We start from the raw sequence: 26,629 nt of genomic DNA, 5'->3' as shown, positions 1-26,629 counted from the left end.
GAGGCTTCCAAGTCCCATCCATGTCCTTCAGTGCCTGTAGCAGCAGCTGACAGCCCTGGCTCTATCTCCTCCCGCAGCAGCAGCTCCAAAGCAGCAAATTCTGCTATTCCTGCAGCAGGCTGGGCTGGTAGGTAACATCCCCCTTGCTCTCCTGTGACAGGAGCCAGGTGCAGGTAACCTCTGCACAGAAACTTGCCTCTCCACGATGAAGTGGGGAGGGGGCTGCTGCCTTCAGCTTATGCAAGGGAACTCCTATGCATGAGGATGTCCCCCATGCCCCTGCAGGCATCAAGTAGATACCAAGACCACTCACTCTCTCTTAGCAGCACCAAGGAACTCCAACTGTGACAGACTGGGCCAGCACCAGTGGTAAGAAGTACTGTGAAAACTGTCTGTCCCTGAACACCAATACTCTGAAAGACCCTGCAGTGGACTGTAAAGCACTTGTACTTGTTATAATATAACTGGGATTATAAGTATATTCTTATCTTTCTACATTTCCTATTATTTTCATACCACTATTAGAGACGTCTTCTGTTCTATTGCATTTTAGTATATATAGTAATTAGTGCAAAAATAAATCTCTCTTAAAACAATTTTCCTGCTCTGAATTGAAAGGTAAGTACACATTTAGTACTATAGAAAATAAATATTACAGGGTATAGAGAATGGAGATGAGGTTTAAGAGCTGTAAACATATACTGCTTTACGGTATTGACTTTAGGATGTAGGATTTACATAGTTTTTTACTTTAGAGCTATTTAATTCTTTTTGCAAAATATTCTGCCATGAAAAGATCTCAAGAGCCTCCATTCATTTTCAGTAAGGGTAGTGAACAGGTGAAAAGGCTTTTAAGCATTCAGAAGATCCAATGATGATATTCAAGCTGTTCTTGCAACTGTAGGCATGTTTTATAAAAGTGAATGCAAAGGCTTACAAGTACTGGGGAAAAGCAAGAACATGGCACTTGTGCTACAAGAATAGATACATTATTCCTACCATTTGATAAGGAATGAGCTATACATTCCTTATGCAGAAAGATGCAACTGTATCTTCTCTTCAGCTCTTTTCTAGGTTTAACTTTTTTTTTTCCTGTTTGGATAAGTCTTCCAATATTATATTCAACAATAATCAAGGCAGTACCATACAATGTAGTATGCAAAAAAAATATTTTCACCTAGAACTAATGCACATCTCACTGACAATAATAAGGATTTTTCTTTCTAAGTCTAAGAACGGTTAACTGCAAAAACAGTTAGGTAAAACTTAGCACTATCTTATTTGGATATCCACTTTTGTTTCCAACAAGGTGTTCTGCATATTGCAGTCTAAAAAACAAATTTTGGTGTATTGTTCAAGTCCAATGAGAGGCTAATTCTTGCTTCAAGAGCAGTCAGCTGCACAGCCAGGTAAGTGGAAGATAAAACCCCACTTTTTCCATATTACAGAGAAGCCTTCAGAAGCTGTAATTTTGTAGTAAACATGGCAGCATCACCATGCTTGATCTGGCATACAGAAATTATGCAGACAAGAAAATGGAAATAAGAAAGAAAAGTCAAGGCATAAGGGGGTCTACATATTGGGATGTCTTCTATATAACAACAGACCCTCCACCTATATTTTGCTTCTTGTAGATACTGTGCCAATTGCCCAGATATATCGATGATTCCAGTTTCAATGAAGCAGGCAACTTCAGGCTTCTGATTCTCTCTTCTTCTTTCCATCTTCTCCTAAATCACTGTCTTCTGACTGGCTACTGCTTAGGACTACAAACTGTCCTTCTCCACTGCTCTGGTTTGCTCTGCTGGAAGCAGCTATCAAACGGCTTTGCTCCTCTAAGTCCTAATTTGAGAAGGTGGGGGGGGGGAGGAAATCAGAAAAATAATACTCATTTTGCAGTCCTCTATGTAACAGGATACCATCATTACAATTCGTAAAATATCTTTTCTGTTATCACTAAACTTTTTTTTGGTAGAGAGGGCTTTAAGGAGTTGATAGGAAAGTAAAACATTCTAGTTTCAGTAGCCGGCTGGCAGTGTTAGAAAGAAGCTAATGCACGTTAACACACCTGTACCTACAGTCCTAAACACAGCAGCTCAGAAGCAGCACCTTGGCTTGCCCCTGCTCCCTGCAGCTCCTTCTTCATAACATAACATCAAACAATGCGTCTCACTACATGGGCAGATAATAACTTGCAGTCACATAAGGTGAACATCATCTCACAGATGCATTTACACTTGGGGCCCTTTGATAGCTGTTCCTTCGAGAACTGCTCTTAGAGGTTCTGTAAAGAGCTTTTGGGGCTTATCGCCTAGGAAAGGGGCTTTTAACAACTAGTATAAAAAGTTATACAAAATCCATACAGGAAGTATTTGTAATAATGAACTTAATTTCATAATGTTCTATGCATTTGTCCTAAAGAATATGATGCTAAAGTTTTGAGTAGAAAACTACAGAGAACAATCTGAAAGTTAGTAAGTAGAAAAAAAAAGTATTAAGAAATAATAAGGAAATGTACCTTTTCAATCTGTTTTTGCTTACTGAGTTCTTTCTGTTGTTTCTCTTTTACTCTGTCTATTTCTTTTTGCTTTTCTGATGCTTTTCGATCCTAAGGGAAAAATATGTAAATAAAATAAGTAAAAACAGCCTGAGACTTTTGATATGCTACCTATTTATATGAATTTGCTTAAAAAAAAATAGTTTAGATTATTCTTTTTTAAAGGAGTGGCATGATTGTACCAAGCTGTATTCATGAGGAATATTGTTCGACAGTTAACCTTGGCAGAAAATCTTTTTAGCTAATGTTTCCATGCACCACCTGCCTTAGGCTCCTGCATGACAATATTATTCCATTGGTAAGTGTCTTGCAGAAAACCTTCTGTTACACGTATTGAACACACATTCCCCCCACTAGTCCCAAAGATTCCCAAAACAGCCTTACCAGCTCTGCATGAAAAGCAATCTGTTTTGCCAATCCAACAGAGTCACAAATCTAAACAGAAATCAAATTTGAAATAATTAATAAGAATATAATAAAATGTGTTTAAAACTAAACCCAATTCCAAAATTAGATTTTTTAAGATAGCACAATAAAGTCCTTGCAAATACTTAAACTGTCAGTTTTATGTACATAACCCACAGCTATCCCAGACAGTTTGAATGGGCTCTAACTTCCTGAAATGCAGGTCAGGTTAACCACAGGAACAACGTATCCATGGTCAGTACCTTTTCCCCTTCGTTGTTAGACTCAAATATGTAGCAGACAGAGGTGTGGCGGCTCTCGGCTCTGCCCGCCGCCGTTCTGAGCACGAAGCCGAAGAGGCGCCTGTTCTCCTGGTGCGTCGCGTACAGCACGACATTGGGCAACGGAAACTGCCAAATGAACCAACATGGAGACATCAAAATGGGCTCCAAACACTTTCCTGGGTGAGATTTCAGTCTACTGTAGACTACTGGAACATCATAAACACACAATGACACTAGAGAAAAAATTTAAATATCAAACATGTTTTTATCCAAGACAAACAGTAAGTTGCAAAGGGAGAATTCAGTTATGCAAAACAAAGGAAAATAATTAAACATGTTCACCACCTGAAAGAATGGCTTCACATTTGCAGTAAGATTCAGTTACCTTTCTACATGTGATTTTATTTTTTTGCCTTAAATCATTTGTACAAATTCGATCAGTAGCTAAGCTTTCAGTATTTGGTCCCAGGTAAGGAGCTACTTCTCCAGAACTTTTACTGCACTTAGTTCACCTCTTCTCAGCTATGTAAGTCATTTTCTTATTCCAATAAAGGTATTTTGCATTCTCATATCTTAGCTAGAAATTTCAAATGCATTTTTGTTTTAAGACTTAACATAGAGGGGTTTTTTGTTTGTTTTTTTTAATTCTGAAGGTGATAGCTGATATAAATAGAGCAATTAAGAGTGTTTTTCCAAAACATAAACATATTTATTTAGAATACTGTGCAGGTGTTCAGTTGTTCACAGTTTTGGGGCAGTTTTGGATTAAATAAAAGAAAGCACCACTTGTAATCTCAGGAGTTTTCACATATTAAATGAGTTCCTTTTAAAGATATTTAAATAGTTCAGAGACCTTGACAGAGTGTATGTCTCAAAAAAAAGTCCAAACACATTAACTTAAATTAAAAATGATTGTACTATTTTTTTTAAAAATCAGTTTTAAAATATTAAAGACTGCTATTACTGAAGAAATAAGCTGGCCATCTTTGATATCCTTTAAGAATTTTATTCTCAATGTAATTATGCATTAAAAAAGCAAAATAAAACCACTCTTGACTTAGTTCAATCAACTCCAATCTTAATGTTATTACCTCTCTATTAATCATAAGAATATTTACTCTCAATTATATCATTAAGATATAATATGTATTGCTTTCTTAAGATCCTACCTTATCAAATCAGAAAAAAATCTATTCGAAAAGTTTATTTCATCCACTGAAATCACTCCCCTCAAACCTGATTTTCTTGTATTTTTCTATTTTAATGTGCTTTCATTACTCTTAATTTCAATGAGATCTCCAGATAATTTTCCATACTGACTGTGTCTTTTGTAACTATCTAGTAGTTTTATTTAGAAAGTAAAATAACAAAATTGCAGGATATTTATCTTAAAATGTTATGTTACTTACTCGTAGTCTTGTAACTGTTGTCTGTGGATCAATTAACCTAAAAATTTGTTTTTAAAAAACAGAGCAGAAAGTAAATTTTACCAAAGTACAAGAGGATCATTCTATAAATAAGCATCATTTGAAGTTAAAAAGCACACTTACTTTAAACAGTCACAAGTGACTAATAAATGTGATTCTGTCATCCTGAAAATGTTATGAATGGCCCGAGCTGCTAGAATTTGACGCATTGTTTCATAAACAACATCTGGACTTTCATCATACTTCACCTCCATAGAGCCAAGAAATCTTACAATAAATAACTGATGAAGGATGGAATCTAAGACAAACAAAAGTATTGAATGAGCTAACTCGGTTTTGGGTCTTTCATTCAAAAATATCTTTTCAGAGATAAAGATTACAGTCAAGAGAAGTTCAAACTTCAAGTTGAAAAAGGACTACTCTTAATTATGAATTACAAGTACAATTATTAAATACAAGCCACATATCTCTCCACTTGATTTAACAAATACAAAATATGCAATGAATTATTTTAAAAACTTTTATGAATATTTATAACAGACTTTTATATAATCCTATATTCTATTCAATCTAATTCAGTCTTGTGTGTCTTGTATGTAGCTAAGAAGCTACAGGTAAGGAGAAATTACCAAATTAATTTGCACATTATTTTAAGAATTATTTAACTACATCATTTTGCATTGAAGTAAAATTTTTGTTTTACCTTCTGTTTCAGATTTTGAGCCTCCAGATTCACCAAAAGGATTTGTGCGTCTATTAAAAAAAATGAAAATATTAAACCAGAAATTAGATCACAAGACCAACTACTGAATAACCTAGTCTCACGCTGTGTCAAATAAAAACATCGCATAATAATTTAAAAGATTTACAACTGGAGGAATAAGGCACGATGAATCATAAAATTAGCGGTAAGATATAAATCAATGCATTTAAAAGCTCAAATTACACGAAAAAAATGGTAGATATTATTTTCTTAGTGCTGCCACAGAAAGTTGGGTCCACATGGTATTTTTTATACATAAATTAAGGCTTGATGGGACACAACCTTGCTATAAAGTTTGAAATAGCACAGTTTTAGGGGATGACATCTCACTGAATCCTCAGGAAGTAGAGCCAAAAGCCAGTCCTTTCAGTACTCAGTAGAAGCAGCACACGTCACTGTCTCAAGCTCTTGAATTACTTATTGAAGAGAAGTCACTGTTTTTGTTTCAGATGCAGCTCTCTGAAAACAACCATTGGGGTTTTACTCCTAGAGGGTCAAGAGAAATGTGGCTATTTCTGTCTCTTAAAGACAAAATTTCTATCAGTTACAATGAAAAGTGAAAATACTCTAGGCTTCTAAGTCTACATTTTTCAGAATAGAATATGGAGAACAAGAAAATAGTTCAAATTTCTAAAGAGTAGAAAACCTATTTCTTTGGCTAACTGGCAGTTGAAAAAGCCATGGTTGAGGTAGCAGGTAAGCTTCAAATTAGGCTTTAAGGGGAGAAATATTGAGAGGTTACATCTCTATTAAATGCTCTGAAAGCATTAAATCAGAGAAAAACTTCTATGTGAATCTCTTGTTCATTCACATACCTTATTAACTGCTGTTTTTATCAGTGAAATCCTAGTTAGGAGATGTCTGATTTATAGGAATAACTGTTCTAGACTGAACTGCAAAGTCAACATTTCAGTGCTACAATGTTCACATAACACAGATTCAAAAGAGAATCTTCCCATTAAATGTTGACTTGTGTAAATATGGCAAAGGGAGTTTCTTGCTATTAGTATCTGTTATTGCTTAGACTTGTCCTTTAGGATTAGATGGAACAATGGAAAACATTCAAGAAGAAAAAAAAATGCCAGCAGTATATCAGAAGCTAAGGAAAGTCCTTTCAAAAATAAAGTAGTACATTACCTATCTTGACCAAATACTGCAGGTATTGAGAGTGCATGGCTAATTGAATACTGAATGCAACTCCATATACTAGGATGGTTTTCTAGAATAAAATTATAATTGATAACATTAATTTAGCTAAAGTGTTAAGCTTTCCATTTGCTAAAATACAATACAGTTCATATCTCTTTTAATCAATAAGGATTTGGATCTTGAGATTGCAGATTTAGCAATCTTCCTTAGTCATAACTATCCTGCTGTAAGAAATGAAAAAAAAAATGTGGGGAAAAAAGAGTTGAATATATATCATCTATACTGCTACATATCTATGAAATACAACTGAAAATTTTAATATTTTTTAGGGGAAAGAGGGATACACACTATGACTGAAGTCACTGAAAGTAGCTTTCAGCTTAAGAGCAGCTGGATCAGCAAATATGCTTTCTTAGCATATGGATTCTGTACATATAGTTTCAGAAAAGCAATGTATATTTACAAGCTTTTTATTATATTTGAATGGGAAGATTATAGAAAAATTAAGTTAAGAGCAAAGGCATTTTGTACTTTGGGTAAAGCTCTTAGACAATTTTAACTTTCTGTATATGAAATTACTCTAGAAGCCTAGATCATTTTCACTCACCTTTCAAGGTAAGAGGAGTGTCATCGTATGCCATCATCACCTGGAGGCAGGGCTACCAAATTTCTCTTGAGTTTCCAAGAGGAAATACCCATGCTGCTGGGTGAGCAAGCAATAGGAAAGGAAAATACTTTGTGAAACCAAATAATTAAAAAAAAAAGGCAAAAAAAGAGCACTGGCTGTTAAAGCAAGAAAAGCTGCTCCAAAGGTAAAAAACTACACCTTGAATCTACTGTATTTAGAAATTCTACATTTTTACAACTGTAATTAACCAAAAAAAAGGAAAATGTTTTGTTTGGTCCCTGCAAATTTTTTAACAAGAAAGTCAGAACAAAGGCTGTGTATGCACTGGAGTTGTAGCCTAAACATTTTTTTAGATTAACATTAACTTTAGGATTCTTTCACTTGTCTCTAGATTTCCTACCTTCCCGACTGCCCTGAAGTTTTTGCTTGACCAGGCTGATCCTCACTGACTGGAGATATTATGTCAAACTGTATAGGAGTGTCAGGGGCAACGAGGGAATCCAAAGAAAGTGCCGATAATGCTGCCGCTTCAGATCCCAATGACCCTGTGCTGCTAGTACGAGCTGCAGGGGGACGAGATTGTCTAAAATAAAACAAAAACAAACTATGCGTATCTTAATATCACGTTGGTTTATAAGAAATTAATTCAAATGGAAGACATATTTAATATTCCAAGACTAGGATATAAAACAAGACAAAAACTAAAAAAAATGAACAGAATATAAATACAAATGTAGTCGAGGTTCCTAGTTTAAGTAACTAAACCAGTTTACACTTTGCTTTAACAATTGAATCAGATTTTTAAAACATCAACAAACAATTACATATGAAATTTATTACAATCTGGGATCTGCTTCCAGGAGCTGGACACATTAAGGAAAATCTCATTATGAATACACACATACAACAACAAAAAAAAACAATATGTGACTTAATTAGCAAAACTGCCTAGCCAGTGCGGAGAACTTGGGTTCTCCATAGATTTACTCTTCAAATGACTACAGTAACTTACGCAGGTGGCCGCATGCTCTCATGCCTCTGTTGAAAGGACGGAGATGGAGTAACAGCCTCCAGAGCTGACTGATTTACACGTGCAGCTATTTCCTGCAGTACATAGTTGGGAAAAAGTATAGCTGAAAACATTTCCCTTAAAGTAAATTTTAAAATTTTAGCTTTTATGTATACATAGTTGACAGAAACAAAAGATACTAGCTATATAAAATGAATGAAAGACTTAAATAACAAGGGCAGGTTGAATAAAGATACCAAGACTTCAAAGGTTGCTAAAATACATTTTAACCTGTAGGGGCAAAGGCACTGAAAAAATAAAGGCATAAAGCAGACTGTGTACCTGAAAGCTGCATATAGCAATTTATATGCTTAACAATCCTAAGAATCTGACTTAAACATCTGCAAGGAAGATGGATTGAAATATATCAAAGTACGTGTTTCAAATAAGCATCAACAAACATTGTTACAATGGAAATGCCTTATCTCTAAGTTTTTGCCTGCTGAATTTTGGCATCCAATAGCAAGAAATAGAAAGTCAATATCCTTGACTCAAGATGGGCATCTTTAAAAAATCCAATTTAACCTCTCATAATATTACTATTTTTAAAGCATTAATATTTAGGTCGATGACTTCACTGCATGGGTTGAAGCCAAAAGAAAAAGTCTCTGAGAAAAATGGATTTTGGAGAGATACTGTGCAAGAGACCAAACAATGAAGAAATATCATTTTGGGCAAGTGTGTGAGTAAGGAAGTCAGAAAGAGTGCAAAGCAGTCAGGAATAGAGGAGAAGGCAGGCATAAAATTATTGCTTTGTATCTCTTCAATAAGTAAAGAACTTTACTAAAGTGACAATATAATGTCTTTCCTACCAAATAACTATATTAATTCAGAACATTGACAGTAGTAGAAATTTGATGTATCTATGCAGACATTCACCACATTAATTTGTAATGAAGTATTATCAAAAATACAAATATGGGACACTGAAGCTTTCAAAATGTTATACCAAATATAAAAGTCACATTTTGATGTTTTCTATATAAACATTTAGATGAAAGAAACAATGTACTGCATCCATTTATAAATTCATGAAGTGCTGTCAATACGTATCATGAAAAGCTTATAAACGGACATGTCAAAAGTACTCAGCTTAGTTCTCTGCAATCCAGTTAGATCCAGCTGACCTCATTTAACTTTTGTGCATATCTACATGTGAACTTATTACTTATACTATAGATTTTATAAAAGTTACCTCGGGATTTTCGCTCAAATATATCTGTTTAGATATGTTGTTTATTGTACATATCCACTGAAAAAGAAAAAACAAAGTGTCAAGCCTGCTGTAGCTTTTTTGTTTGGTTTTTGTGGTTTTTTTTTTTAATCATTTGCTCCTGCTCCTTGCTTTTCAGATTTTCTCCGAAGGAGAAAAATTAGAAAAATTATGTGCATACAGCAATGCTGTTTCATTGAGCCAGAGCAGGTCCAAAACACAAGCCAGCAGCTGCAGCTCAGGAAGTCATGAACCTGAACTGGCTACAAACTCTCTTCCTTTGGTGGAGCATGTGAGGGCAAAAGCTTCAGAATTAGGATACTAGATGAGCTCAAGCAAGCAAAGACCTGCTAATGAACCTGGGCTCAACAGACAAAGCTCCCCTAAAAATCTTAGAAACAGCATAAAATTGATTTTTATTATTGATTTTTATAATATTGATTTTTACCCCCACATTTTTTACAATGTAGTTAACATAGGATTGTTGACCTAGTATCTGAGGTTGGTATTTCTCAGCTGGCATATTTCTTCTGCACAACAGAAGATCATTTGACTCCATGTGAACCTGCTGTAAGCTTACCTCTTCATAATCCTTTTTACTCTCTGCCTGTAAGATTGAAGACCTGAAAGAGAAACAACAAAAAAGAAAACCTTTATTTTAAATTTATTTGAAATGCCTCACAAATATATTCAGACTCAACACTTCATTCATTTGCATGATACTATGTTGCACAAATTAATAAACATTAAAAAATTGGATAGGCTTTTCATGTGAGGTTTAGACAGAATCGTAACACCATGCAATATCCTTTGCAATAAGGGTAATGGTTGCAAAAGATCAAACCCAAAAGTTTGACCTACTGATATATATAAATGTATATATATAAATATTAAAAAGCAAATGTTAAAAAATAGCATATAGGAACTCTATGAATGGCAAAGAAGCTAGGAGGTTTCAAGATAGAATTTCTCTAACAGAAATCCAAAGCATTTCACTAAAATCAAACTTGCCTTATTTAGCATTCCCAGAATATTAGAATTTATGGAAATAATTTCACAAAATTATCAAAACTACTTTTAAAATCACAAAATAAATATGAAATTGGATTATTCCATATGCTAATATCACAGTCTTTCCAAATAATTATAACTATTTTGGTGATCTCCAGAAAAGGTGTTTCAAATTTTATGTTTTTTCACAAGTAAAAATCCAAATTTCTATGTGGTAGCTACGTGTATGAAACCATTAAATTGATTAGGGAAACTTTATTCTGAAGTAGGATTCAGCTACATTAGCAGAAGTTCATAAAAGATAAGATCAGACCAAGGTAAAAGAAATCCCAGTTTTGCTTATAAAAAATACCCCCAAAATCTATCAAGCTATAATCCAGCGACTATTTGTGTTGTCTCAAATAGTGAGTACATTACTACTTACAAATAACAATAATAAAAAATACTCACTTTTTACCATCAAAGGATGTTATCTGAAAGCAATACCGCCTGTCCTCGCAGTCCACAGCCATTACTGAACAATTGTCTATATCCATGACAAGTCCCCCAGCTACATCACCTCTTGCCTGGCTCATCAAGTTTCCACCTTGAGTGAAGTAAAACTGTCTCTCCCAACTGGAAGATACCAGTCCTGTTTTACTGAAACATGAAAAAAGATTCCGATTTAGTAGATTAGGAATTCAGTATATTAGAAAATATACAGATATGAAAATAAATTACATGACCAAACCACTGGGCCACTTCAGAAAACCTGTTTTTTTTTTTGTTTTACAGATAAACTAGTATCTTTTCATTAGTTGCTTTTCCTTCTCAAGTTTAATTAATCTATATCTATTCTATACCGTTCAACAAAATTCCCAATTTGTGCTTAGAGTGTGTTTCCTTTTGCAGGACAAACAACAACCTGACACCAAAAATCACTAACCCGTGAACTTTAGCATCTTTTTTCGTTAGGATACTCTCCTCTTGCAATTACTGCAATTGTTTTCTGCTTAAAGAATTCATACCTCAAATTCAGTCAACGTGAATTCTAATTGTTATTGGAAAATCTCAATTTTTAAACAATTCTGCTTGCATGTGGAATTTGCTATATAAGTATACAAGTTAGAGAAATAATATTTTCTTAAATTAAGGAAATTAAATATATTTACATAGTAAATAAGGAAAAAAAACAGTTTCATAACTTTTAAAAAATATAAAAATTAACAACTTGATTCTATATACACAGAATAACAGCTCCCTCCAGTGGACCAGAGTCTATCTCATAAAATTAAGACAGACATTTTGAAAAGCCTGCTAAAGTTAATAGTGAATGATTTTGTTTTTTATTTCCACAGACCCTTACTGTAATTCATTAGCAACTTGAATCCCAAAGCTTTATTGGATGTTGTTTACTATTGCTTTTTCTTTTTAAAATTAAGTATGTTAGAAGTCTTCAATAATAGGTAGGTCTTACTTTCTTGCATTGAGATAGCCAGCTTTCCGTGTTAGATTTCTATGAACAGGAAATTTTGTAGTATCAGGATCAGGCAAATATAGTGGATCACTAGCTATTTCCAAGTCCTCTATAGTTTGTTGCATGGTTTCTACTTCACAGTCCATTTCCCTGCGAACACTAAGGTAAGGTATTTATTAACAAAGATAATATATTAACAAGCAGAAACAGAAGAATAAGTGTTTTGATAATGGTTCAAAATTTAACAAAAATGACTTACTTTTGTACACTTGTGCCAATATTGGTCAAAAATTCTTCCAACTGCTCATTAAGATTTTCTGAACCCATTTTAAAAAAACTTATCTTAAAAAGAGGAGGAAAGGTGAGAATTTAGTCATGAATAAAACTAAATAATAAACAATTATCACATGGAACCCTATGTGGTAAAGCTTCCCAGAGATACTCGTTCTCATCCCTCATTCCCACCAATGCCTTTCAGTAAGACAGGCAAAAGACAACTTTTTATTTTTGTCTGCAGGTGAAGATTGACGTCAACTTTGAAGTGGGATTTATTATGCCTAAGGAGACACCTCAGGAAAAAAATATAGAAAAGTGTTAATCCAGCTGGCAACTGCCCTGAGGAAGGTGGAGGGGTAAGTGGATTTTGGTGATCCAGTGGTCTCTGTACACAAAAGTGTACAGAACTTTTGCTTAGCTTAAAGTCTGCCAGTAGGCTACCTGTTATATTACAGGTAGCTTTATTTTTATTTTTGTTCCTGTTCTTTTTTTGGGGGGGGAGGTGGCAAGACTGGCTGTGAGGACTGGCTTGGGGCCATGCTCCAACTTCAGACCCTGCCATGGGGAACAGACACATCTACCTTAAAGCATATTATTCAATCTTCATACGGAAAAACTACTACTGTACACATTACATTTAGTCTCATGAAATATCAGAAGAGGAAACCACTGGGAGTAGCTCTGCCCTTTTCATTCTTAGATTCAGCAAAAACCTGAACAACAGGTTGCACCTTGTTACAGAAAATATCCGGAGCCTAGTTGTTACATGCAAGCTGCAAAGTTTGAAAAAGAAGTAACAATTCTTCTTGTACATGGAAAACTTTCAGGTGTAATATAGGAGTTGATTCCTATATAGCAGACTGTTGCAGTGCCAGGCTCTGGAAAGTTCGTCCCCTCTTTTTTTTTCCCCTTTTTTTTTTCTTTTTTTTTAGCATATTTAGCTAAATGAAATCTCAAAAAAAATCTGACTTGCCTTTTCTATTGTACTCATTCTTAAGTTAACCAATTATTCACTATTTTTTTAATTAAACCAAAAACAACCAGCATTATTTCGAACATTCCAGTTCTTTCACATCCTTGCTTGCATGTAGTAGTTACATGACTCTTGACAATTATCTTGTCTCAGAACAGTTGCCAAAGTTAAACTGCCTGCAGTACTTTCTGAGAAGGTGCATTTCTGTTATGCTGAATACACTCCAGCCTTAATCAGCTATTCTTATTACTGATGAAACTAAGGAAAAAACAAACAAACAAAAAACTAGTACCTAAAATACAGGTATAGCATTAAATTTAGGCATCTGAGTTTTGGAGTTTGTATTTGAAACACAGACCTTCCCAAAAGACTCTCCCATGAGAGTGTGGCATGTCATAATGAGATTCAAAAACCCCTCATACTCTGAGCAGGGAAAGACTAGGGCTAGGTAGTGACACATGTTCACGGCAACAGGTACGACAGCTTCAGGAATGACAAGGTGCTGTTTCTTTCCCCCACCCGCTTTGTTTCCTTGGATTGCAAAAGAAATCTTGCAATGGATTTCATTAGATCAACTTTCATAAAGCATTTTTGCGTTTTATTCAGTCCAGACGTATAGCTTTCAGAATAGGAAGTTACCTGAGCTTGCATGTATCCTAGCAAGGGTTCTAGCATTGCAATTTTCTTTTTGTATTGGAGAGTATTTAATGCACAGAAGTAATGCATCATGGTCTGATGCTGCTTCTTCCTGGAAGTATATACATCTTCGGTAACTTCTGCCTTGATCTGAAGAGACAAGGGAAGAGGGAGGGAGGGAAACAATATTTGAGACTTGGTATTCATCACATGCCTTCCGGCTGGCGTTGCAAACAACATGGAGAAACAGCACAGCAAGGTTTTATCCTCAGTCACCACAATTTCCCTTCTGCAATTTATGGTTGAGATATACATGAAAAACAGAATCAGATATTTTTTGAAAGAGTGGTTCTTAAGCAAAATAACTTGAATATAATATCACAACTTTTACCTCTTAGCATTTTCAGTGTTACGAGACAAATGTGAATTGGGGAGATATGGTCTTGTGTTCTGAATAAAACTGTCTGCACTGCTAGGACATCAGCTATCAGACTTTAAGTGAAATCTGTTGCACATTATCTTCTACCATAAATATATACTAAATTAAAATTATTTAACTCCTCTGAAGTTTTTATATAACACATTTTGTTTTACAAACCTTTTCGTTTTCCCTTCTTTTTGACAACCGACTGTATCGAGTAATGGCAGCATCATGGTCTAGGCAAACAAAAAAGAATTTATGAAACAGAGAAACTTTTATATCACTGTATGTTAATACAGAGCAAGCTGACTGCAAAGTTCTTCCATATTAAACTCCTCACAAGTTGCCCTTGCATCTTCACAATTACTTCACTGACACAAGTGCTTCAGCTGAAGAAAAGTTCTAAACAGATGCAAATACAGTCAAATTGTTCCTATTTTTCCTCAACATTTAATATTCCTCAAAGGCAGAACCTCCTGTAAATAGACAACTTTCCATTATGAAAACCTTTACCTAATCTGTTTGCTTCTAAAGCAATCAAACTAGCTATAAAAAAGGCAGAATCTTTAACTAAGAATTTAAAAAATATCTAGAGAGCTATCTAAAAAAGTAGCTATTGACAATACAAGAGTCAGGAACTGTAATACAGGAAAAAAACGATCAAGCTATTATTTTATGGATGCAAAATTCATATTTACTAAATTAGAAAGTAAGCTAACACTTTTCTTTTTGTAATTCTGTTAGCAAAATCCCAAATTATTTAGTAACTACCTATCTACACACATTCAAAGTACTGCAAGAAAAGAGTACTGTCAAATCACCTTAACCCTTTGGTATACAAAGTTGCAATGGACAAGTGAGCTAAGGAAAGCTGGATGCCTAAATAGCACTGAAAAAATACAGCCTTATTAGTCACTACTAGTTACTACGCAAATATCTTGAATAATTTTCTGAGCAAGTGTTGAAACACAATAGCTTTGATAATGCTTATGATATTGTAATATGTATAAGGTTAAGTATTCTACACTTACCATTGCTTGCAATTTGGAAAACTTCTTTTAGGGTTAGTATCTCTAAAAAAAATAAAAACACCTGGAATAAATTAATGTATTATAACATTCATGTATTAAGGTTTCTCATGCCTTGTTTCATTAGTGAACTGTTGTAATTCACCCCTTGTTCCTTACTGAATTATCAGCAGAGGCATTATGTGGCTGGGAAAGTCTCTTCCTACTGAGCCATCGGTCTCATTTATGTGACTGCCAGGCCTACCAAAAATGTTATACTCTGAGGAGTAATTTTAGCCTTGAGATACTGATACTCTCCTGTCCAAAGAGCATAATCCATTTAGTCCATAATTTAACAACAAACTAATGCCAAAAAAGTAATTTCCAAGATTTATAAAAAGCTGGAAAATTAAGAGTCACAAGTTTTATTTCAATTTAGACTTAAAAAACACGGTAGGTATGCCCACCCTAGGATGTTTACATTACAAATCAAGATTACTTTATTACTCATAATTTATATTCCAAGTTAACTTGTCACTACAGTCTATCCAATTTAACATGTCAAGTATAATCATAATTTAAGATATCTTATATATTTTAGGCCAGGCAGAACATGATACGGTTGTCACAAAAATGTGAAGCTGTAGCCATCTACAGAAGCTATTTATTTTACCAGCAGGGTTGAAGATCTATTTTGCTAAATCCTTACACTATAACAAATATTATAACTTTGGTATTTTGTCTTTGAGTTCAGCCCAGCCATTGTCATGGTACTGTAGTATACACAAGTATTTCCTGAACATGCAAATTATCTGAAAATTATTATTTAAACTAAAAGCAAGATTTTATTTAATATGGGCAATCTAATGCTTATGGTAACTGCAAAAGGTTCATCTTGAATAGTAGGTAAGTTTGCTTCCAAAATGTAAGAAATATTTTTACTGAAACAATGATAGTCTTCTTCAACAGTAATAGTCTCATGAGTAGAAAAAATATATATATTAAAAAATCTGAGGGTTGCATTCATTTAAGAAAGAGGTGAAAAATAAGCAGTGTGTTCTACTAAGAATAAGAACTATGGGAATGAAATGCTGTGGTTTTGTTATTGCTGCTGTTGATTAAAATTGTATTTCTTTGATCACTATACCTTTTAAATCCCTTTCTTTAAACTGGGTAATAGGAAACATCATTGCATCTGCGAGTTGAGTTGATAGCACTGCATGGCAAGAGCTGAGCTGTAAAAGAGAAGACAGAGCAAGAAATTTTAGGAAAACTGCTGAGATTTAAAGGAATAAACAAGTATTAACAGATATTACTTTCAGTTAAAGGTGATGTTTACAGCCTGAATGGAGTTTTGACCAGTTTCAGCCATATTTTCAGACTACTTCAAAGAACATTCAGCACTACTTCTTAGCAGCAAAGATTTAGTTATTTAAGAAGTTTACTTTACTTTACAAATTTTAAGTTATATATATGGATATAAATTACCTTTCTTATTTTCTTATTTCTATGTAGACGTGTATTAACATAATTATTAAGCCTACTTAAAAAGTTAGATTGGGGGAAAAATCAATTTAATGGCCAACTGTCGCTGTCTTATTAGACTTTTAAAATCAACAGTCACCTCATCTTCTTGAAAACTTATCTTTGATTTTCAGGATCATATTCTCACAACTCAGCAATCTGTTCTCCCCATACTCTTTCATACTTTCCTGATGCCATCACTAGCTTTTTTTAGAAGACCTTCAGAGTTCTTCTAAAGTATTGTCACTACTACTGCTAATTTTGTTCTGTGTTACTGGATCATGCTAAAGGTCCTTACACCTTTTGATAAGTACTTAATTCCTCCTGTTTCCCTATAGCTACACCACAGCCTATCTTTCTCAAATTACAGAAGGAGAACAAATATGTTCATCCTCCCAAAACCATGTAAAAGTAATGTTTCAACTGGAGAGAGAGAGATGCTCTGTTGTTTTACAAAGGAGTCAATCACTCAGAGTCAGTTGCTGTCTCTAACAAAGACAGCAAGAGGCTCCTAAATTAATTAGGTATCAGAAATCAGGCATTACAAATACCCCCATAAAATATGGTCGCTATTTACAATTCTGTAATGTTTGTTGACAGTACCTGCAGAAAGTTAAAATGCATTCTTTCTGAACAATGTATCTCAGTTTTACTGAATTGATTCTTTGTTTTCAGGTAATAGAACTTTAAATGTATGTGCAAAACTGATGAATAAAAGCCATTCACCTATGTATTGTCTTAGTGGAAACCAGGATCATTAAGTAAGTCAAAGTCTACACATGAGAAACAAAAGTTGGAAAGGTAAGTCAAATAAACACAAGCACTTGCCTCATCTATCACTTTTGCAAATTGCTGTAAAGTAGAACTCATAACTTCATCATCTCCCCCTAGTGGAAAACGCTACAAAAACAAACAAAAAAAAAGAGGAGTCATGTTGGTTGCAGTGCTTTCTGCCATCCACAAAGTTGTATTAATTAAGTAAGAAAACATTATCCAGTTATGATACACTGCAAGACACCACTTTGAGAAGTACCTTTTTACCCTCTTGTGAAAAAGTATTATTTTGGAAAATGCTAAATATTTCTCCTTTAAAAAAGTCTCTCTTCAAAATTAATGATAACATTCAAGATTTTGGGAACACTGTGTTTTGCTAGGACAGAACAGAAACAGTACAAATTCAGGTTACATAGAAACAACAATTTCTACCATACCTGCTTCTCATATTCTTTCAGGAGCTTTGAAGTCAAATGAGTTGCTGCACTTAATTCATTCTGATCAAAAAGCAAAATGAAGCTTGTTACTTGTTGACTTAAATCAATAAAAAGACGCCTACATATTTGAAGAGGAAGCTGGTACAGATTTGAAGAGGAAACTGCTACAGATAAGGAACTTAAAGCAGAAATTTTGATTACAAAGGGCTAGACTTCAGCAAACCTAACCATCTGCTCTTCTACTTCTCTACTATTATTTAAGGTGAGTATTCACTGTTACAAATATCAGGTTGACAGCTTGAATTATGCACAATGATTCTATATTTTTAATCTTACACTGCACAGATTTGCATTTAATTAATATTAGGCATTTCTTACACTTGAAGGAAAGATTTAGAATGAACCTCAAAACTACCTATTTACAATTTGATTGTGCTTGTACACACACAGGACATAATTAGCAGATTCACGGTAAAGAACAACCTCATCTTTCAGGATGCATTTGAAAAGCAGAAAGCACAGAAATAAGAAGCAAAATAGCAAGACAATAAAATAAAAATGCAGAACAGCAAACACACGATATTTACACCAGCCATGAAAGTAAACATGACAGTAAAAGTCAGTCCAAGTATATACGAATTGTACAGAAACAAAAAAATAAAAACAAAAACAAACAAAAAAACTTTTGCTTTTGACTTAAAAGTACGGTAACTTATACATGAGAAGTGTTCCCTACAATATATTCATCATAATCTCCCACTTACTACACACTAAAGTGCACACTAAGATCAAGACAGCAAGCTCTAACAAGCATTTTAGAGATGAGAAAATAATAATGTTTATAATATTTTTTAAAAAAGATATGAAATGTCTGGCTCATTCAGAAATATCAGTAACATTACCTGGGCATCATATATTCTGTGCATTGCTTGAAATAACTGACTGACATAATTGGAAATTGCAGCAGCATCTTCTTCAAACACACCCAGCAAAGAACGGGTCTGTAAAAATGAAAGTCAAAATCTTAATATGTCAAGTTAACAAAGCAGTACTTAAATGAAAGCAAATTTCAAGGTTAAGTAGCATTTATTTCTGGTTTCATTACTGAAAAGTTTAAAAGTGGTTTAAAGTAGTTAATACAAGTTTCATATCAAAAAATAAAATACTGTCTTAAAGATATGCTAGTTTAGCGTATCTCTTAAGATATGTTTTCAGAAAGGACCAAGGAAAATGGGTGAAAAAAAAGGCTGGTGTAAAATATATGATATTAAACTAGAATAACTGAAAGAGGAATCAAATCACTTAAAAAGGCCTTTTTCGATTTCAAAAGATAATGTAGACCTTATGGAACTAGGAAAAAGCAGAACTAAAATTTATTGCTTCAAGATTGCCAAGTCATGTGGGGCTTGTGCTCAAAGGAATATGCAGTGACATGGACGAACTAGCATAATACAACAGGACTTAATCCTGAGATTGTCAGGATTTGTAAACGACACAGAATAATGTAGACTGGAAGTGACCACTGAAGGTCATTTACTTCAAGCCCCTGGTGAAAGCAGGGCTAACTTCAAAGTTGATTAAGTTGCTGATGGGTTTATCCAGTTAGGTCTTAAAAAACTCCAAAGAATGGAGAATCCACCCCTCTCTAGGCAAGCAGATCCAATGCTTTACCACTCTTACAAATAATTTATGTTCTTATATATGCTCATAATTTCTCATGCTACAACTTGTGACTGTTGCCTTGTATCCTGCCCTCTTTCCCACTTTGTAGTCCACCCATCCAGTCCTGGGTCCCTGTCTCTCCCTTTTGGCCTGAAGGATGCTATTAGAGACCGTGTTTGAACCCTTGCTTAAATCAACATAAATGAAATTCAGTGCTCTGCCCTGTAACGAAATGACTGACTTTGCTGGAGGAGACAATCAGGTTGTTCCAGTAAAATTTGCCCTTGAACTTAAATGAGATGCTTACTCTCCTGCATTGCTTTTGCAGGGGCAGGCAGAGTTCCTCTTCACCACGAAGCTTTCCAATAGTTTATTTCCAGCAAGAGAAAATTGTGGATGGGATGAGCTTAGAGTGTACCTGTATCTTTGCACCGGCTACTTTTGTCTTTCCTAATAAAAGCTACGAAATTTTACACTAAAGTATTAGTTGGAATGTGCGGACTTAGAAACAATAACATCACCTGTGAGACCTGTGAGAAATAAATCCTTTAGTGATGTTTTGGAAAGAGCACTTGGATCATTTTTAGGTTCAGACTAAAACTGAAGTTCAGACAGACAAAAAAAACAACACCAAAAAAAAAAGAGAAAGAAACCAAACAAAAAAAACAAATAACTGCACTTTTTTCCTCACAATTTATTATTTGTAAAAATGGAAATTTTAAGATCTCTTTTCTTGGTCTACCTTAGGTTAAATACCATCAGTTTCCTCAAAGAGGAAGGCACAGAACTACGGAACCTTGGACAAAAAAGTGAGACTTCGATGCAGTGGCTCTGGACAACAGGAAAGCTTCTGCTGATGTTAGTGAAAAACCTTGGATCACGCTATTTAAAAAATATGTGGAATTCTTATTATTAGAAGTTCTTGTTATGTTAAACAGTTGTCCTGAAGTGACATGGAATGTAGCCCATCTCCCTTTAAAGCATGGAGGTCTTTCACATCTCTTTTTCTGACCTTCTGCTTTTCTTCTTCTGCTTTTAATGATGTTCAGGAAGTACAAATGAGTGAATTACTAGTGACTAAAGAGTATGCCACTTATCATTCATTTGACATGAAAACCTTTCATTTATTTTGGATTGAATGGCTGGTTGTCCCACAAATATGGTATCACATAATGCTTACAAAATAACCCCCTCTACTTTCCTTCCCCACCCCAAAAAAACAAAACCAAACACACCATGAACAAAATAAATTACTTTAATGATGGTTCTAGTTTAGAAGAGAGGTAGAAAAAGGTGTAGAGGATGGAAGGAGGAGCAAAGAGGTGGAGATGAACTCAAATGTTTGCCAGGTGTGTTGCATCACCTAATAGTTGTGACTCTTCCCAAAAAGCAGACAGACAAGACAGAATGCAGAACAAAAAGTTCTATAGCACCGTAACCTCCAAATGGTATACTCATGACCTTTAAACCTCAACAGCAATACTAGCAATTTACAATCTGAAAGGAATATCATGCTGGGTTTCCAGATTATCTTCACTTTTTAAAACAGAAAACTGCAGAAGAAAGGACATTCTGTGTTTTACTGTAAAAATTATCAGCTATTGATCCTCAAACTTCAAACTGACCCTATATCATGTTGAAGGAAGGAAAATAATCTGAAATTTGGAAACAAGTTATGACAGACCATTGCATAGCTTAGAAGTAAGAGGAATTGTTTACTGTTGTTTTTAGCGAAATGTTAAGAAATTTTGTATGTTCTGAAATGCTTTCATCTCATACGAGCAGGTACACTAGAAGCTACCAGAGACAAGGTATACCGGGCAGTCACCTAGAGGGAAGCCAGTGAATTGTTAAGCTTTCCACCTCATCATACAGATTACATTGTAAGTCACATAAGGCAGAGCCTGTCCTGTCATGTCTCTTGGCTGTTTTATTGTGTAGTGATTTGCAAATAGATCAAGTCTGAGCAGAAACTCTCTCTAAATACAAATATATGTACACACACAGAGAGTATATGTGCAATGTATGTACTAAGTTAACTGGTATTTGAATCAAGCTATTTTGCTTAGCAAAACAATGAAAAGTTGGTATTTGGTTTATGTTTAAAGCCAGAGTGATTAGATTTTTATCTTGCATCAAGATGAAGTTAATGGTTTTGCCATGGTAGAGACTTTTCTTTCCTTCAGATGCAGAACAAGTTTGATGTGTTTAAGAGATTTACTTTAAATAAATATCACATTTAAAAGCACACAGTCCACAATTCAGCACTAAACAAATATCTAGACTGATGTTTTCTTTAGATACTACAGCAAAACCTCTCAAACACTTCATCATAATCAGAAAGTCATGGTAACTCCTGAACAGAGCAGTTTTCTCTTTCCTCAAGCAACACTTGTTGCCATTTCTGGCATCAAATACTATCCACTACCAGAATCAGAACAGTAAAATTTGACAGTGACTAAAGTGTCTTTAACTGCACTGATTTCAAAATAAGAGAAACTAATCTTCCATATTTTTCCAGTCATAAATACTAGGTTGGCTAAAAGATGTAAAATTTGTACTTAAAGTATAAGCTAATTCGATCATCTTGCACATTAACAAGTAAACATTGAGCTGTGTTAGACACAACTAATCAGTATTTATCAAAGTTAACCTTAAATGAAAGGGAGAGCCAGTAAGTAAAAGAATTTACAATCCTGTTCCAATATGTAACCTTCATGTGCTTCCCTAGTGACATCCTGGACTAAAGCACTTGAAAAAAAAGTGTACAGCCACTTGTCATGTGCAAGATAAATTTAGGATTCATAACATTTCCTATAAATATGAGCAGTTCTGATTATTATACACTAAGAACAGATCTTTCACGGGCAGTTCTGTTCAATTAATATTATTACAGTGCATTTGGGATTTTTTTTCTTTTTGAAATTTCCTCAGTTCTAGTCCCTTGGCAAGAGACTACACTACAGGATAGATCTCATCTGAAGCTCAGCGTGACATCTTGCATTAGAGTTACACAAAACACACTGTTGGAAAGCGGGATCTTTTGACATCATCTTCCTCTGCTGTCTTTTCTAAGCAGGCCCTCGACTTGATGTGGATTTGTTAAAAAATGGTTGTCGTGTGATGGGTAAAAAAATCCATACTAAACAAGTCAAAGTTTCTGTTCTGACAGCTGAGGAATGTATGTGCCTGTCCACATGTTTTACATATAGGAAGTCTTGCTCACCTGCACAAACAATGCAGCAAAACAAGGACACTACTAGTTCTAACCGCTGGCATATGGAAAACTATATTGTAAACTTTTTTGCATGCCTAGGAAGAGTGTGTACAAAGTCCTTGTTGTTGCTGCCAGCCAGAGAAACCAGCACAACTGAATAAGCATTTCCTGCTTAACAATAATTTGAAAAGGAAATGTAATATACAGTATCACTGATAGAGGTCAAGCAATAGAACTGGAAGTAAACAGCCATTAGAGGCCTCTCAGCACCACACATTTCCCATTTTCTCACTGCATCGAGAAGCCTCACAATAATATCACCCAGTAACTGCGTTTCACATTTATTTATTAAACCTTTTGCCCTTTTAGCAAAGTACAGGGATATTGCAACTCTCCTTAAGGAGTCAAGGATTGAGAAAAGGGGTTTCTCAAGTCGAGGTCTGCAACATAAAGCTCACACGTCAGGCAGGGAGGGCAGCCAGGAACTGCTGCGCCGAGGCCCGATGCAGAAGCATCCCCGGGAAGGCGCCGCTAGGCTCGCAGCTCCGCAGCCCGCGGGCCTCGACGCCCACGCAGCGGGGAGAGGGCGACAGGGCGACTCCGCGCCGGGCCTCTCCCTGCCAACGGCCGCCAACGCCGCCGCGAGGAAACGATCGCGGGCGGGGGGAGCGCGCAGGGCCCGGCGCCCCCGCGCGGATCGGCCCCAGCGGGCTGCGCGCGCCCCTCACCTGCGGACTGTCCTCGAGCGTCTCCTCGATGGGCAGCTTGTCGATGCCGGGCATGGCGGCGGCCGCGCAGCCCTGGCACCGCCGCAGCTCGCGCAGCGCCCCCGCCCGCCACTCAGGCGCTCCCCGCACGGGCGCCCCGCCTGGCGCCGGAGGTGCCGCCCCCCTCCCCGTGCGCGCTTTCCATTGGTGGCTCCTTTAGGCTGCCCGGCTTCTTATTGGTTGGCGTGGCTGTCTGTTTGCTCGTGCGCGTTGGGCCCTGTGGGCGTGCGTCGCGCGTAGGCACGAAGGGCGCGGGCGCGCGGGGCAGACGTTAATGGTCGCGCCGCGGCTTGTGGTCCGCTGCGAGTTGGCCCTGTCAGCGCAGCCTCGCCGCCTTCCCTAGTCAGTAAAATGGGGAGTGGAGAAGAGGGGTTTGGGTCTCCCTTCGGGAGAGCACCCAGTGCTTCTGGGCTGCCTGGCCTGGGGAGGTGAGTCAGGAGCGCAGGGCCGTGTCTGAGCTGAGGTGAAGAGCTGTGCAGTCCTGCGGCTATGGCCACAGGTGGCCCACGGGTGAAGATGCTGGGAAAATGCTGCTTTCCTTTTTTATTTGACTTTATTTGCGTTTGCGATTGCAGACATTGTTTATTAAGGTGTTAAGTCAGTATGTTCCTCTAGTCCTGCCTTTACTACTCTTTACATTCCTTCCTCAAAAAAAAAAAAAAAAAAAAAAAAAAAAGTTTGTGTGTGTTTCTATGTATATATGTAGGGGCAGAATAATGCTATTGTAGCCTTGTCATGGTAGCAGCATCTGTTGCACTCTCCTGAGCGTTATGATCACCACTTTTTTGAGATATCCCATTTTAGTTTTGTCTCATTTTCTTTCACCACTGATTAACTTTTAGCTTGATTTTAGCTTTTAGCAGGAAAGGATTTATTTCTATCCATAAACACTCAGGGTGTTTTGTTTTGTCATGAAGCTGCAGTTTCAACTGCAGACTCTGTTGTTTGAATGAGTCTTGAACAGCAAAGGGAAATACACCTTGAGACTGGCCTTTCTCCTTCAGAAGGAGAGTACAAGCCGTAAAGGGCTTCCTGTTTTCTTGACCTGGATCAGCTTGCTGCTGCAGATGGGTGACCAGTTCTAAAGGACTGAGACTACTGTGAGGGCCTATTGGAACTGAACCAGATCATTGTCCCCTCTGAGTCCGCGCTGAGACTATGGTGTTTTGATCCAAGTTACTGTATTTTAAATTATTTTTGTATAAATTGCTAATTAAATACATCTAAAATTTCACTTGTCTAAAAACATGAAAATATGCTGTGTTGCACAAGATGCTTTATAAAATACCCAACAGAAGTAACACTATATTGTACTGTATATTTGTGTTTAGGAACTAGTACTCTGTAACTATGAAGTTACAAGATGATGTTTTACATTTTAATTTGAAATCAGTAGTGTTTTAGATGCATACATTATTAGGGATCAGGAAAAGAGACTGTTCCCTTTTTCCTTGTTCTTTTTATACGTTGTGGCTGGGCCGGCTTATTATAAAACCTGGTTAGAAATCATGCTAAATTAGCCAGAGTAAATGATTAACTGTTGTACAGTCTTTTTATAAAGACCTCTTCTATGTTTGTGTGAGATAACATTTTACTTTTAAAAGTAGATGAAAGGAAAGGCTGGCATTAGATTGTATGCAAAGCTTTTTGAGTGTTTTTTTTTTTTTTTTTTTTTAATAAAGAGAGTGGTGAGGAGTTGCCAAAGTTAAAACTTGGGTCAGTCAGTTTACCAGCTCAACTGGTGACTCATGTGGCCTGAGGCAAGTTGCCTCACTGACTTCACTGTCACTGTTCTTTCCCTGTCACATGAGGGTAATAATAGAATTATCTTGCAAGCTGTTTTACAGCTTCTTGTTTGGTCTTTATATTCAAGTATTCATGAGCTGTGATTGGTTCCATAGTTGCTAGCATTGTCTCCTGACTGATAAATACACCAACTTTTCTAGTTTTGAGATCAACTAACTTGTGAACAATTTTTATAGCTGTCTTCTGTTTTTTAAAAAATGCTGTCTGTTGCATACTATATGTATAGTACATTTCCTTAGCAGAATTAATGATGGTAGCGAGTAACTTTAAATGGAGTTGTTTTTCTTACCTTTGGATTTTTATACCTTGAAGTGACAGAAGAAAAATGCATTTGTTTAGCTGCTGTGAATTAAGGAGAACAGCTCTTAAATCACATAATTAAATGTTTCTTTTCTTTTTTTTTTTTTAATGCCTTTAATATTTAGAAATGTGTTCTTGTACCTCCACTGGCATGTAGCATAAAAATGTTTTGGGAGTTTCTGTTGGAGTTAATAATTCAGGAAGTGCTGGTGACTTTTTGAATTCTGTAGTAGAATGAAGCTTTTTTGAATTAGGATTTCTAAGTAAAACCTTTGCATAAAAAGGCTGTGTAATATCTTACCAATCTTGTTTTTATTTTTTATGTACATTTTTATAAATATTGGAAAGCATCAAAAGTTTTATTTGAGGTTCAAGTTTGATGGAAGTAGATGAGTTTGGGTAGTAATGAGTTAAAGAACTCTTCCGAGCCCCCTCTTCAGTAGTTTTCTCAGTGAGGTATGTATTTTTGTTAATCTGTGTTTTTTTTTTTTTTTTTCTTCCCCCCTCTCCTTCTTGTATAAACCATTGCTAGGAAATGTTAAGAATGTGATGAACTGACACTTGACATTGTGCAAACAGGGAGAAGAGCAGCCAACAGCCCTTTAGAGGTTTTCAGATGGCTAACCTAAAGGAGTGAACATTTTGCCTCTGCTGGAGGGTGAAAGCAGCTGTTTGGATAAGGTAAGCCTTATTTGCCTTCTCAGACTTTTGCTAGTGCCATCCCTAGACTGACCTCAAAATTCTCAATGTTTGTTTAATCTTCTTGGATTCAAAAAAGCTTTTACCTCGGCCAAGAATTAACTAACTGCTTTTATTCATGGATTTTAATAAGAAAATCATGGTTAAAAGTTTTGAAGCATTCTTGCC

General features: G+C 35.8%; 1 protein-coding gene across 1 annotated transcript; it reads right to left on the bottom strand.

Moving 5' to 3' along the window:
• Positions 1 to 1,161: 1,161 nt before the first annotated feature.
• APPL1 (adaptor protein, phosphotyrosine interacting with PH domain and leucine zipper 1) lies at positions 1,162 to 23,719 on the bottom strand. The gene is made up of 22 exons (XM_088532052.1): positions 23,618 to 23,719; positions 18,913 to 19,011; positions 18,011 to 18,070; positions 17,628 to 17,699; positions 16,423 to 16,510; positions 15,300 to 15,341; positions 14,446 to 14,504; positions 13,851 to 13,997; positions 12,222 to 12,304; positions 11,963 to 12,121; positions 10,957 to 11,145; positions 10,076 to 10,118; positions 9,478 to 9,534; positions 8,226 to 8,317; positions 7,614 to 7,796; positions 5,377 to 5,426; positions 4,797 to 4,971; positions 4,656 to 4,692; positions 3,226 to 3,372; positions 2,942 to 2,992; positions 2,519 to 2,608; positions 1,162 to 1,842 (listed from the first exon to the last, which is right to left on the bottom strand). The coding sequence occupies exons 1-22, from the start codon at positions 23,669 to 23,671 to the stop codon at positions 1,693 to 1,695; spliced, it is 2,127 nt and encodes a 708-aa protein (XP_088388178.1). The 5' UTR covers positions 23,672 to 23,719; the 3' UTR covers positions 1,162 to 1,692.
• Positions 23,720 to 26,629: the final 2,910 nt, after the last annotated feature.

The sequence above is a fragment of the Tinamus guttatus genome, unplaced genomic scaffold (assembly GCF_059628265.1).
Source record: "Tinamus guttatus ecotype Peru unplaced genomic scaffold, ASM5962826v1 Tinamus_guttatus_pri_ptg000451l, whole genome shotgun sequence".
NCBI classification, from domain to species: Eukaryota; Metazoa; Chordata; class Aves; order Tinamiformes; family Tinamidae; genus Tinamus; species Tinamus guttatus.
Note: the sequence above shows the minus strand (reverse complement) of the source record. Positions and strands in the feature narration are given on the sequence as shown.

Excerpts from the sequence above, each read along its gene's own strand:
- APPL1 (XM_088532052.1), bottom strand. The coding sequence starts at position 23,671 with ATGCCCGGCATCGACAAGCTGCCCATCGAGGAGACGCTCGAGGACAGT. Across the intron at positions 5,427-7,613 it reads ACTTCAGGGCAGTCGGGAAG|ACGCACAAATCCTTTTGGTG; the intron begins GTAGGAAATCTA and ends TTTTTTTAATAG. Across the intron at positions 4,972-5,376 it reads CTCAAAATCTGAAACAGAAG|ATTCCATCCTTCATCAGTTA; the intron begins GTAAAACAAAAA and ends TGTTTGTCTTAG.